Consider the following 12907-nt stretch of genomic DNA (forward strand, 5'->3'; position numbering starts at 1 on the left):
AGAATGTGAGATTCTCCCCAAAGTGAGTACGCACTCTGCCCCATGTTTGACTATAGTCACTTTGGCCACCTACAACATCAGGAGTAACACAACCTGCCACATTTAATGGTTGCTGGTTTATAACTTCATAACCTGCCCACCAAATCTAACTTCAAACTTGCCAAGAGCCAGAATATAAAACAGTGATTTACGTACAAATAACGAGGTGGGAAAAGCTTATTAATGTTTAGTGTGTTGAAAGTAGCACCTTTGCATTTGACACCTATGGTGCAATTTGCCCAATCTAGGCCGGTGACCCATGTTAAATGTGGATGGCGTGAGTGGCGAGAATTGTAACACCAAAACTTTACATCTGGCTGATGGGAAAGTCAAAGGATCTCACCAGGGTGAAGCGGGCAACGATTCTATCTTGTAAAAAAATCTTGGTTCTCACTTACTTATTTCTAGTTCTGATTTGTGTTGTGGGAACAACTTTGAGCCACTGCAACTTGCTGGAGATTTGTTCCAAACCTGATCCTCCATCTTTTCCAGATGCTCCAATGGGTGTTTCCTTCACAAAATAAATCAGAATGATAGCTGAAGGAAGTTTACTTTGTAGTTTGAGGTGCAACACGTTCATTATTCATATTGTGAGTCTGTAGCATAAGAATATGGTTTCTTTCTAGACCTGGAGAAAGTGGACAAGCATCTCGAGTCCACTGCTACAGCAGAATCTTTTGGAATGTACCTATTTGAAAGCCGCATTGCCAATAATAAAAGTAAGCTGTTTTGATTCCTAACCAATAGGCCCAATGATAAATACTAACCGCAGAGTCCGAAATGCTAAGTCTAAACTGTATGAGTTCCTCATCCCTGGATTCATTCTCGTGAATCTTTTCTGCAAAATCACAAACGTCTTCTTCCTAAAGTGTCCAAAACTGGATCAGTACTCCAGCTGAGGCCCAACAAGTTTTGTACAAGCATAGCATAACTTCCTTGCTTTTATATTCAAAGGCCTTATTAATAAACTGTTCAATGGCAATGCAAGGTCTGTTACAATAATCATTGCGATGTCATCAGTGAGACAGGAAGGATGCATCGACAATAATCACTCTAAATCTTTTGATTCAGTTATCTCAGTTCACATTTAAACACATCTCACTGTGATCACTTTATAAAAGCAAATTACTGCGGATGCAGGAATCTGAAACCAAAAGAGAAAATGCTGGAAAATCTCAGCAGGTCTGGCAGCATCTATAGGGAGAGAGAAGGGCTAACGTTTCAAGTCCAGATGACCTTTTGTTGACCCAAAGTTGACATAGGGTCACCTGGACACGAAACGTCAGCTCTTTTCTCTCCCTACAGATGCTGCCAGACTGGCTGAGATTTTCCAGCATTTTCTCTCACTGTCATCATTTTTTTTTAGAGTTTTGCTTTATTGTTTCAAATTTGCTAAAAGGCTGAGAGCAGGTTAAAAAAAAAAGCATACAGCATCCTCGGCTTTGCGCAGGTCAAAGAGACACAGCCTGAGTGAGACACATCCAGAGTGGGAATTTAGAATTTGGTAATTTGGTGCAGTGAGGTAATTCTGTGCAGAGTGGGAGAAGGTGCTTTTTCCCTACTGTTTTGTTCAGTAATCAGGAAAGGTAAGTGGTAAGTCAAGTTGTGCTGTTTTTCAGTCAAAAGTGCAGTGTGTAGATTAGTGTCTGATTGGTGAAGCTGGCCCCACCCTAATTGCTGAGAGGCAGTTATCTGTCAGTCACCTGAGGCCTGTTTAGGGGCACAAAGGTGCACATTGTATTCTTCTCTTTGAAATTTAAGTAGTGTGAGTCACCCTGGTTAGCTGAAGTCTGTATAAAAGACAGACAGAAAGCGCACTCAGTAAGCTTTGCGCAGGTCAAAGAGACACAGCCTGAGTGAGGCACATCCAGAGTGGGAATTTGGAGCTTGGTAATTTGGTGCAGTGAGGTAATTCTGTGCAGAGTGGGAGAAGGTGCTTTTTCCCTACTGTTTTGTTCTCTCTCTTTCTTCTGGCCTGTAACTTTTAATAAGCAGGGAGGGAACCAGAGAGCATCTGAGACTCTTGGAAGATAAGTAAGTGATTTTTACTCATTTTTACTTTTATTACCTTTTCAAATTGTGTGTGTGTGTGTGTGGGGGGGGGGGGGGAACTGAAGTGACATCACAGAAAAGCTATGACCTGATTGGCTGGTTGGGAATCTACACTAAACTAATTAAGCATAATTACTTAATTATAATTTAGAGGGGTATCTAAGCCAGAGATCGGAGAGTACTGTATTTAGCTTTCACATTTATAGTAGATATCTAGTGCTAGGAAACATATAGTTAACAGTAACTTTTTAAAAAACTTTTAAATTTAATTTACTAATTAATAGACGCAATGTCAATTAGAGGGGTGCAGTGCTCTGACTGTGAGATGTGGAAGGTTCGGGAAGCCCGGATGGCTTCATCTGCAGAAAGTGCACCCAACTGGAGCTCCTCACTGACCGCATGGTTTGGTTGGAGCAGCAGCTGGATGCACTTAGGAGCATGCAGGTGGCGGAAAGCGTCATAAATAGCAGTTATATAAATGTGGTCACATCCAAGGTGCAGGCAGAGAAATGGGTGACCACCAGAAAGGGCAGGCAGTCAGTGCAAGAATCCCCTGTGGTTGTTCCCCTCTCGAACAGGTATACCCCTTTGGATACTGTCGGGGGGGGGATAGCCTATCAGGGGAAACCAGCAGCAACCAGAGCAGTCTGATGTTCAGAAGGAAGGGTCAAAGCGCAGAAGAGCAATAGTCATAGGGGACTCTATAGTCAGGGGCACAGATAGGTGCTTCTGTGGACGTGAAAGAGACTCCAGGATGGTTGTAATCTCGGGATTACTCCCTGTGCCACGTGCCAGTGAGGCTAGAAATAGGAAGATAGAGCAGACAAACACGTGGCTAAACAGCTGGTGTAGGAGGGAGGGTTTCTGTTATCTGGACCACTGGGAGCTCTTCCGGGGCAGGTGTGACCTGTATAAGATGGACGGGTTGCATCTAAACCGGAGAGGCATAAATATCCTGGCCGCGAGATTTGCTAGTGTCACACGGGAGGGTTTAAACTAGTATGGCAGGGGGGTGGGCACGGGAGCAATAGGTCAGAAGGTGAGAGCGTTGAGGGAGAACTAGGGAATAGGGACAGTGTGGCTCTGAGGCAGAGCAGACGGGGAGAAGTTGCTGAACACAGCGGGTCTGGTGGCCTGAAGTGCATATGTTTTAATGCAAGGAGCATTACGGGTAAGGCAGATGAACTTAGAGCTTGGATTACTACTTGGAACTATGATGTTGTTGCCATTACAGAGACCTGGTTGAGGGAAGGGCAGGATTGGCAGCTAAACGTTCCAGGATTTAGATGTTTCAGGCGGGATAGAGGGGGATGTAAAAGGGGAGGCGGAGTTGCGCTACTTGTTCAGGAGAGTATCACAGCTATACAGCGAGAGGACACCTCAGAGGGCAGTGAGGCTATATGGGTAGAGATCAGGAATAAGAAGGGTGCAGTCACAATGTTGGGGGTATACTACAGGCCTCCCAACAGCCAGCGGGAGATAGAGGAGCAGATAGGTAGACAGATTTTGGAAAAGAGTAAAAACAACAGGGTTGTGGTGATGGGAGACTTCAACTTCCCCAATATTGACTGGGACTCACTTAGTGCCAGGGGCTTAGACGGGGCAGAGTTTGTAAGGAGCATCCAGGAGGGCTTCTTAAAACAATATGTAAACAGTCCAACTAGGGAAGAGGCGGTACTGGACCTGGTATTGGGGAATGAGCCCGGCCAGGTGGTAGATGTTTCAGTAGGGGAGCATTTCGGTAACAGTGACCACAATTCAGTAAGTTTTAAAGTACTGGTGGACAAGGATAAGAGTGGTCCGAGGATGAATGTGCTAAATTGGGGGAAGGCTAATTATAACAATATTAGGCGGGAACTGAAGAACATAGATTGGGGGCGGATGTTTGAGGGCAAATCAACATCTGACATGTGGGAGGCTTTCAAGTGTCAGTTGATAGGAATACAGGACAGGCATGTTCCTGTGAGGAAGAAAGATAAATACGGCAATTTTCGGGAACCTTGGATGACGAATGATATTGTAGGCCTCGTCAAAAAGAAAAAGGAGGCATTTGTCAGGGCTAAAAGGCTGGGAACAGACGAAGCCTGTGTGGCATATAAGGAAAGTAGGAAGGAACTTAAGCAGGGAGTCAGGAGGGCTAGAAGGGGTCATGAAAAGTCATTGGCAAATAGGGTTAAGGAAAATCCCAAGGCTTTTTACACTTACATAAAAAGCAAGAGGGTAGCCAGGGAAAGGGTTGGCCCACTGAAGGATAGGCAAGGGAATCTATGTGTGGAGCCAGAGGAAATGGGCGAGGTACTAAATGAATACTTTGCATCAGTATTCACCAAAGAGAAGGAATTGGTAGATGTTGAGTCTGGAGAAGGGGGTGTAGATAGCCTGGGTCACATTGTGATCCAAAAAGACGAGGTGTTGGGTGTCTTAAAAAATATTAAGGTAGATAAGTCCCCAGGGCCGGATGGGATCTACCCCAGAATACTGAAGGAGGCTGGAGAGGAAATTGCTGAGGCCTTGACAGAAATCTTTGGATCCTCGCTGTCTTCAGGGGATGTCCCGGAGGACTGGAGAATAGCCAATGTTGTTCCTCTGTTTAAGAAGGGTGGCAGGGATAATCCCGGGAACTACAGGCCGGTGAGCCTTACTTCAGTGGTAGGGAAATTACTGGAGAGAATTCTTCGAGACAGGATCTACTCCCATTTGGAAGCAAATGGACGTATTAGTGAGAGGCAGCACGGTTTTGTGAAGGGGAGGTCGTGTCTCACTAACTTGATAGAGTTTTTCGAGGAGGTCACTAAGATGATTGATGCAGGTAGGGCAGTAGATGTTGTCTATATGGACTTCAGTAAGGCCTTTGACAAGGTCCCTCATGGTAGACTAGTACAAAAGGTGAAGTCACACGGGATCAGGGGTGAACTGGCAAGGTGGATACAGAACTGGCTAGGCCATAGAAGGCAGAGGGTAGCAATGGAGGGATGCTTTTCTAATTGGAGGGCTGTGACCAGTGGTGTTCCACAGGGATCAGTGCTGGGACCTTTGCTCTTTGTAGTATATATAAATGATTTGGAGGAAAATGTAACTGGTCTGATTAGTAAGTTTGCAGACGACACAAAGGTTGGTGGAATTGCGGATAGCGATGAGGACTGTCTGAGGATACAGCAGGATTTAGATTGTCTGGAGACTTGGGCGGAGAGATGGCAGATGGAGTTTAACCTGGACAAATGTGAGGTAATGCATTTTGGAAGGGCTAATGCAGGTAGGGAATATACAGTGAATGGTAGAACCCTCAAGAGTATTGAAAGTCAAAGAGATCTAGGAGTACAGGTCCACAGATCACTGAAAGGGGCTACACAGGTGGAGAAGGTAGTCAAGAAGGCATACGGCATGCTTGCCTTCATTGACCGGGGCATTGAGTATAAGAATTGGCAAGTCATGTTGCAGCTGTATAGAACCTTAGTTAGGCCACACTTGGAGTATAGTGTTCAATTCTGGTCGCCACACTACCAGAAGGATGTGGAGGCTTTAGAGAGGGTGCAGAAGAGATTTACCAGAATGTTGCCTGGTATGGAGGGCATAAGCTATGAGGAGCGATTGAATAAACTCGGTTTGTTCTCACTGGAACGAAGGAGGTTGAGGGGCGACCTGATAGAGGTATACAAAATTATGAGGGGCATAGACAGAGTGGATAGTCAGAGGCTTTTCCCCAGGGTAGAGGGGTCAATTACTAGGGGGCATAGGTTTAAGGTGAGAGGGGCAAAGTTTAGAGTAGATGTACGAGGCAAGTTTTTTACGCAGAGGGTAGTGGGTGCCTGGAACTCACTACCGGAGGAGGTAGTGGAGGCAGGGACGATAGGGACATTTAAGGGGCATCTTGACAAATATATGAATAGGATGGGAATAGAAGGATACGGACCCAGGAAGTGTAGAAGATTGTAGTTTAGTCGGGCAGTATGGTCGGCACGGGCTTGGAGGGCCGAAGGGCCTGTTCCTGTGCTGTACATTTCTTTGTTCTTTGTTCTTTGTTGCCTTCCTGGTGCCAGGGTCCAGGATATCTCTGAATGGGTAGAGGGCATCCTGAAGGGGGAGGGCAAACAGGCAGAGGTCATTGTACATATTGGTACTAACGACATAAGCAGGAAGGGGCATGCGGTCCTGCAGCAGGAGTTCAGGGAGCCAGGCAGAAAGTTAAAAGACAGGACCTCTAGGGTTGCAATCTCGGGATTACTCCCTGTGCCACGTGCCAGTGAGGCTAGAAATAGGAAGATAGAGCAGCTAAACATGTGGCTAAACAGCTGGTGTAGGAGGGAGGGTTTCCATTATCTGGACCACTGGGAGCTCTTCCGGGGCAGGTGTGATCGATATAAGAAGGACGGGTTGCATCTAAACTGGAGAGGCATAAATATTCTGGCCGCGAGGTTTGCAAGTGTCACATGGGAGGGTTTAAACTAGTATGGCAGGGGGGTGGGCACGGGAGCATTAGGTCAGAAGGTGAGGGCATTGAGGGAGAACTAGGGAATAGGGCCAGTATGGCTCTGAGGCAGAGCAGACAGGGAGAAGTTGCTGAACACAGCGGGTCTGGTGGCCTGAAGTGCATATGTTTTAATGCAAGAAGTAATCCGGGTAAGGCAGATGAACCTAGAGCTTGGATTAGTACTTGGAACTATGATGTTGTTGCCATTACAGAGACCTGGTTGAGGGAAGGGCAGGATTGGCAGCTAAACATTCCAGGATTTAGAAGTTTCAGGCGGGATAGAGTGGGATGTAAAAGGGGTGGTGGAGTTGCGCTACTGGTTAGGGAGAATATCACAGCTGTACTACGGGAGGACACCTCAGAGGGCAGTGATGCTATATGGGTAGAGATCAGGAATAAGAAGGGTGCAGTCACAGTGTTGGGGGTTTACTACAGGCCTCCCAACAGCCAGCGGGAGATAGAGGAGCAGATAGGTAGAAAGATTTTGGAAAAGAGTAAAAGCAACAGCGTTGTTGTGATGGGAGACTTCAACTTCCCCAATATTGACTGGGACTCACTTAGTGCCAGGGTCTTAGATGGGGCAGAGTTTGTAAGGAGCATCCAGGAGGGCTCCTTAAAACAATATGTAGACAGTCCAACTAGGGAAGGGGCTGTACTGGACCTGGTATTGGGGAATGAGCCCAGCCAGGTGGTAGAAGTTTCAGTAGGGGAGCATTTCGGGAACAGTGACCACAATTCAGTAAGTTTTAAAGTGCCGGTGGACAAGGATAAGAGTGGTGCTCGTGTGAATGTGCTAAATTGGGGGAAGGCTAATTATAACAATATTAGGTGGGAACTGAAGAACCTAGATTGGGGCGGATGTTTGAGGGTAAATCAACATCTGACATGTGGGATGCTTTCAAGTGTCAGTTGAAAGGTATTCAGGACCAGCATGTTCCTGTGAGGAAGAAGGATAAATACGGCAATTTTCAGGAACCTTCGATAATGAGAGATACTGTAGGCCTCGTCAAAAAGAAAAAGGAGGCATTTGTCAGGGCTAAAAGGCTGGGAACAGACGAAGCCTGTGTGGAATATCAGGAAAGTAGGAAGGAACCTAAGCAAGGAGTCAGGAGGGCTAGAAGGGGTCACGAAAAGTCATTAGCAAATAGGGTAAAGGAAAATCCCAAGGCTTTTTACACGTACATAAAAAGCAAGAGGGTAGCCAGGGAAAGGGTTGGCCCACTGAAGGATAGGCAAGGGAATCTATGTGTGGAGCCAGAGGAAATGGGCGAGGTACTAAATGAATACTTTGCATCAGTATTCACCAAAGAGAAGGAATTGATGGATGTTGAGTCTGGAGAAGGATGTGTAGATAGCCTGGGTCACATTGAGATCCAAAAAGACGAGGTGTTGGGCGTCTTGAAAAATATTAAGGTAGATAAGTCCTCAGGGCCTGATGGGATCTACCGCAGAATACTGAAGGAGGCTAGAGAGGAAATTGCTCACTTAGAGGCCTTGACAGAAATCTTTGGATCCTCACTGTCTTCAGGTGATGTCCCAGAGGACTGGAGAATAGCCAATGTTGTTCCTCAGTTTAAGAAGGGTAGCAAGGATAATCCAGGGAACTACAGGCCAGTGAGCCTTACATCAGTGGTAGGGAAATTACTGGAGAGAATTCTTTGAGACAGGATCTACTCCCATTTGGAAGCAAATGGGCGTATTAGTGAGAGGCAGCATGATTTTGTGAAGAGGAGGTCGTGTCCCACTAACTTGATAGAATTTTTTGAAGAGGTCACAAAGATGATGGATGCAGGTAGGGCAGTGGATGTTGTCTATATGTACTTCAGTAAGGCCTTTGACAAGATCCCTCATGGTAGACTAGGTGAAGTCACACTGGATCAGGTGTGAGCTGGCAAGGTGGCTACAGAACTGGCTAGGTCATAGAAGGCAGAGAGTAGCAATGGAAGGATGCTTTTCTAATTGGAGGGCTGTGACTAATGGTGTTCTGCAGGGGTCAGCGCTGGGTCTTTTGCTGTTTGTCGTATATATAAATGATTTGGAGGAAAATGTTAGTGGTCTGATTAGTAAGTTTGTAGACGACACAAAGGTTGGTGGAATTGCGGATAGCGATGAGGACTGTCAGAGGATACAGCAGGATTTAGATTGTTTGGAGACTTGGGCGGAGAGATGGCAGATGGAGTTTAACCTGGACAAATGTGAAGTAATGCATTTTGGAAGGTCTAATGCAGGTAGGGAATACACAGTGAATGGTAGAACCCTCAAGAGTATTGAAAGTCAGAGAGATCGAGGTGTACAGGTCCACAGGTCACTGAAAGGGGCAACACAGGTGGAGAAGGTAGTCAAGAAGGCATACGGCATGCTTGCCTTCATTGGCCGGGGCATTGAGTATAAGAATTGGCAAGTCATGTTGCAGCTGTGCAGAACCTTAGTTAGGCCACACTTGGAGTATAGTGTTCAATTCTGGTCGCCACACTACCAGAAGGATGTGAAGGCTTTAGAGAGGATGCAGAAGAGATTTACCAGAATGTTGCCTGGTATAGAGGGCATTAGCTATGAGGAGCGGTTGAATAAACTCGGTTTGTTCTCACTGGAACAACAGAGGTTGAGGGGCGATCTGATAGAGGTCTACAAAATTATGAGGGGCATAGACAGAGTGGATAGTCAGAGGCTTTTCCCCAGGGTAGAGGGGTCAATTACTAGGGGGCATAGGTTTAAGGTGCGAGGGGCAAGGTTTAGAGTAGATGTCCAAGTCAAGTTCTTTACACAGAGGGTAGTGGGTGCCTGGAACCCGCTGCAAAGGAGGTGGTGGAAGCAGGGACGATAGTGACATTTAAGGGGCATCTTGACAAATACATGAATAGGATGGGAATAGAAGGATACGGATCCAGGAAGTGTAGAAGATTGTAGTTTAGTCAGGCAGCATGGTCGGCACGAGCTTGGAGAGCCGAAGGGCCTGTTCCTGTGTTGTACTTTTCTTTGTTCTTTGTTCTTTTATTAATACAGGGAAATGCATACAAAAACAAGGAATTATGTTAAGCTTGTATAAAACACTAGTTCAGAACTTTCCATTAAACTGCAAAATCTCCACCAGGACTTATTAAAACAAACATTGCGCAGTGGACTGAATCACATAACTTGCTTCCTACCATGTACTGAGAAAACTAATGATAAGGATGTAGGGAGCAAGTCTTTAGGACTAGCAAACATACTTGGATAAAACTGACTCACTTGGACTGGTAAGATGCAGTAAGGGTAGGAAAAACGTGACTTGTGCCTTGCACAACCTCAAGACATTCCAAAGTGCTTCATAACCAATGGAATGTGGCAAAGTGTTGCAGCCAATTGATGCACACCACAGTGCCAAAAGACTGCAGTGAGATGATCACTTTTTGGTGGCACTGGTTCAGAAATTGTGCCCAGGATGTTGGGAAGAAATCTACTCCTCTTTGAAATATTGCCTTTGATGTTCATTTCAGAGGAGAGATAGGTCCTCAGTTTAACATCTCACAGCAATTATTTTCTCACTTTCTATCGCATCCTTTAAAATGGGTGCCAGGGTATTAACGGAAATCAAAATGCCTGTGTTTTGGAGCACTATTTGTAACTACAGAGAGCATGCAACTTGCTGCTCACCTTCTTGGCGAATGCTGGTGAGCAAGATGGCTTTGAGGTTTGGGCATCACTGGTGATGGATTCTCTTCAGAATCTCCTTGGGACTTTTGCAATGACTCCTCCAAACGCTGTTTGAGTTGGGAGACTTCCATTTGCAAAGCCTCAATCACCTCACTGCAAACACAATATTAATACAAATGGTTAAAGGCACAAGGAAAATATCAAATTGACTTTGACCATAGAATCATAGAATTTACAGTGCAGGAGGAGACCATTCAGTCCATTGAGTCTGCACCGGCCCTTGGAAAGAGCACCATACACAAATGCATACCATCACCCTATACCCACACTTCCACCTGATCCCCGCAACCCCAGCTAACCTTTTTGGACCTGTGGGTGGAAACCACACAGACAGTGACCCAAGCCGGGATACAAACCTGGGATCCTGGAGCTGTGAAGGAACAGTGCTAATCACTGTGCTACTGTGCTGACCAGGTCAATTCATTCACAGATTCAAATTTTTAAAAATTGTATCTTCACACACACCCACACACACACTTCTCACACTCACACACACTCTTCACTCACACACACACTCTTCCCCTCTTTTTTGAAGTATATGGCCACACATAAGTTTTCCATTTGGGTAAGAGTCGGGGGGGGGGGGGGGGGGTACAATTCCCAAGATGATTAAAAGCCCATTGGGCCATGTTATTAAAGTTCCTTTTTTGGCCAATCCTCACTTTTTAAGTCTATCTACATGCACACTATTTTGCCTTTGGGGAATAGTGGGGGGAGATGGTGTAAGGGGCGCGATTCTCTGACCCCCCCATCGGGTCGGAGAATCGCGGGGGGCTGGCGTGAATCCTGCCCCAGCCGTGTCCCGAATTCTCAGGCACCAGATATTTTGCGGGGGCGGGAATCGCGTCGCGCCGGTTGGCGGGCCCACCCCCGGCGATTCCCCGGCCCGCGATGGGCCGAAGTCCCGCCGCTGTCAACCCTCTCCTGGCGGCGTGGATTAAACCAACTTTTGAACGGCGGGTCAAGGCGGCGCGTGCAGGCTCCGGGGTCCTGTGGGGGGGGGGGGGGGGATCTGGCCCCGGGGGTGACCCACGGTGGCCTGGCCCGCGATCGAGGCCCACCGATCCGTGGGGGAGCCTGTGCCGTGGGGGCACTCCTTTTCTTCCACCTTCGCCATGGTCTTCACTATGGCGGAGGCGGAAGAGACCCCCTCTCTACTGCGCATGCGCGGGAATGAATTCAGCAGCGGCTGACGCTCCCGCGCATGCGTCGTCCGGCGAAGACCTTTCGGCGCCGGCTGGCGTGGCGCCAAAGGCCTTTCCCGCCAGCCGGCGGAGCGGGTCCACTCCGGCGCGGGCCTAGCCCCTCAAGGTGAGGGCTTGGCCCCCTAAAGGAGACTTACGCACCTTTGGGATGGCACGACGCCGGAGTGGTTCCCGCCACTCCATTACGCCGGAACCGCCCGCCCCGCCAGGTAGGGGAGAACCCGCCCAAGGATTCCTGAGCTGATTATCAGCCCATTGAACCGCGCTGTGAACGCCCCTTCCATGGCCAACAGGTCTTGCCGTTGAACTTGAACCTGGAGATTCTGGTCCAGAGGTGGGGACACTACCACTGGGCCACAAGACGTCCTATTCAGAAATTAACTTGGGGAGATTGATAGCTATTAGTTAACTTGCTGGACCAATGGGGTACTCAAGCATCAGTTAAGTTAAATGGCAAATCCATTCTAATTTCCAAATTGAACGTCAGTCATTTTAGGCCAGAATGTATGCATGGGAAGGCATGCCTGCTCCTGGTGTCACTTCAAACTATTCATGAATCCCTGATGGGGTTCTTTCTTAGATCCACGGAAGTGCTACTTATATGTTTCAAAATGCAATGCGATTCTTATCAATACTCACTCTCTAGCTGAGTGAATGCTCAAAGGATTGGAACTGTAATGGACTTTCGGGTTGAAAGTTAAAGGCGATGAAGTTAGAGATGAGCGATGATACCCCTGCTTGGCATAGGCATTGAGGCTGTTTCGAACATCAGGTTCAGACTCAGTGTGACCTTAAATAAAGTAAGGACAGATCTTCTCAGATTCATTTTACTTTCCAAAAGGCACAACTTTAGAATACAACAAAAATTACCGTTGTGACATTGACTATATTTGAGAAAAAAGCAATTTCAATTTCTTTCTATTGTCACCCAAAGCACGTTACATAAACATCATAACAAGATCCTTTTTTGCACCAGATTGTATCATTCATTTATTTTGCCATTTGGCTTTAAGTCCTTGGGCAAGAGCATCAATTTACGCGAAACTTAGGACAATTCTCCGTTCTGCATACCTTGAATGCAGCTCTGGTAAGACCATCCTAAGTGTATTTCACTTTGTGCAATTATGGGGAGACAGAAAGATAGAGGGCGGATTCTCCGGCCATGTCTGCCCAGTGACCGGAGAATCCGGCCTGCGGTCAATGAAGTTCTCCATCGTACGTGGCTGCCCATGGCGTTCTTGCGGCGAGTGGGCGGGAGAATCCAGCCCAGAGATTGGGACATGATCCAGATGTGAAAATAAGAATAATTTTCATGAATTTGAATGCAGGTTTCAGGCTAATAACCCAAGACCAATAATCCAAGGTGTCACCTCTGTCATAAAAACATGACTCTCTTAAAAGGGTAGTTGAGATTTGTGGGACGCCGAGAAGTAGAAGACTTCAGTACGTT

The 12907-nt window shown here is 46.8% G+C and overlaps 1 protein-coding gene across 7 annotated transcripts in view; it reads right to left on the reverse strand.

Moving 5' to 3' along the window:
* The window catches only part of akna (AT-hook transcription factor), a 271963-nt gene that overhangs the window by 37088 nt on the left and 221968 nt on the right, over positions 1-12907 (reverse strand). For all 7 annotated transcript variants that reach the window (XM_072488305.1, XM_072488310.1, XM_072488309.1 and 4 more), the window contains 3 exons: positions 12097-12247; positions 10193-10345; positions 438-550 (listed from right to left, as the gene is read on the reverse strand). In XM_072488305.1, the coding sequence (XP_072344406.1) occupies positions 438-550; positions 10193-10345; positions 12097-12247 (417 nt within the window). The remainder of the gene's footprint in view (positions 1-437; positions 551-10192; positions 10346-12096; positions 12248-12907) is intronic.

The sequence above is a fragment of the Scyliorhinus torazame genome, chromosome 22, assembly GCF_047496885.1.
Source record: "Scyliorhinus torazame isolate Kashiwa2021f chromosome 22, sScyTor2.1, whole genome shotgun sequence".
Classification (NCBI taxonomy): domain Eukaryota; kingdom Metazoa; phylum Chordata; class Chondrichthyes; order Carcharhiniformes; family Scyliorhinidae; genus Scyliorhinus; species Scyliorhinus torazame.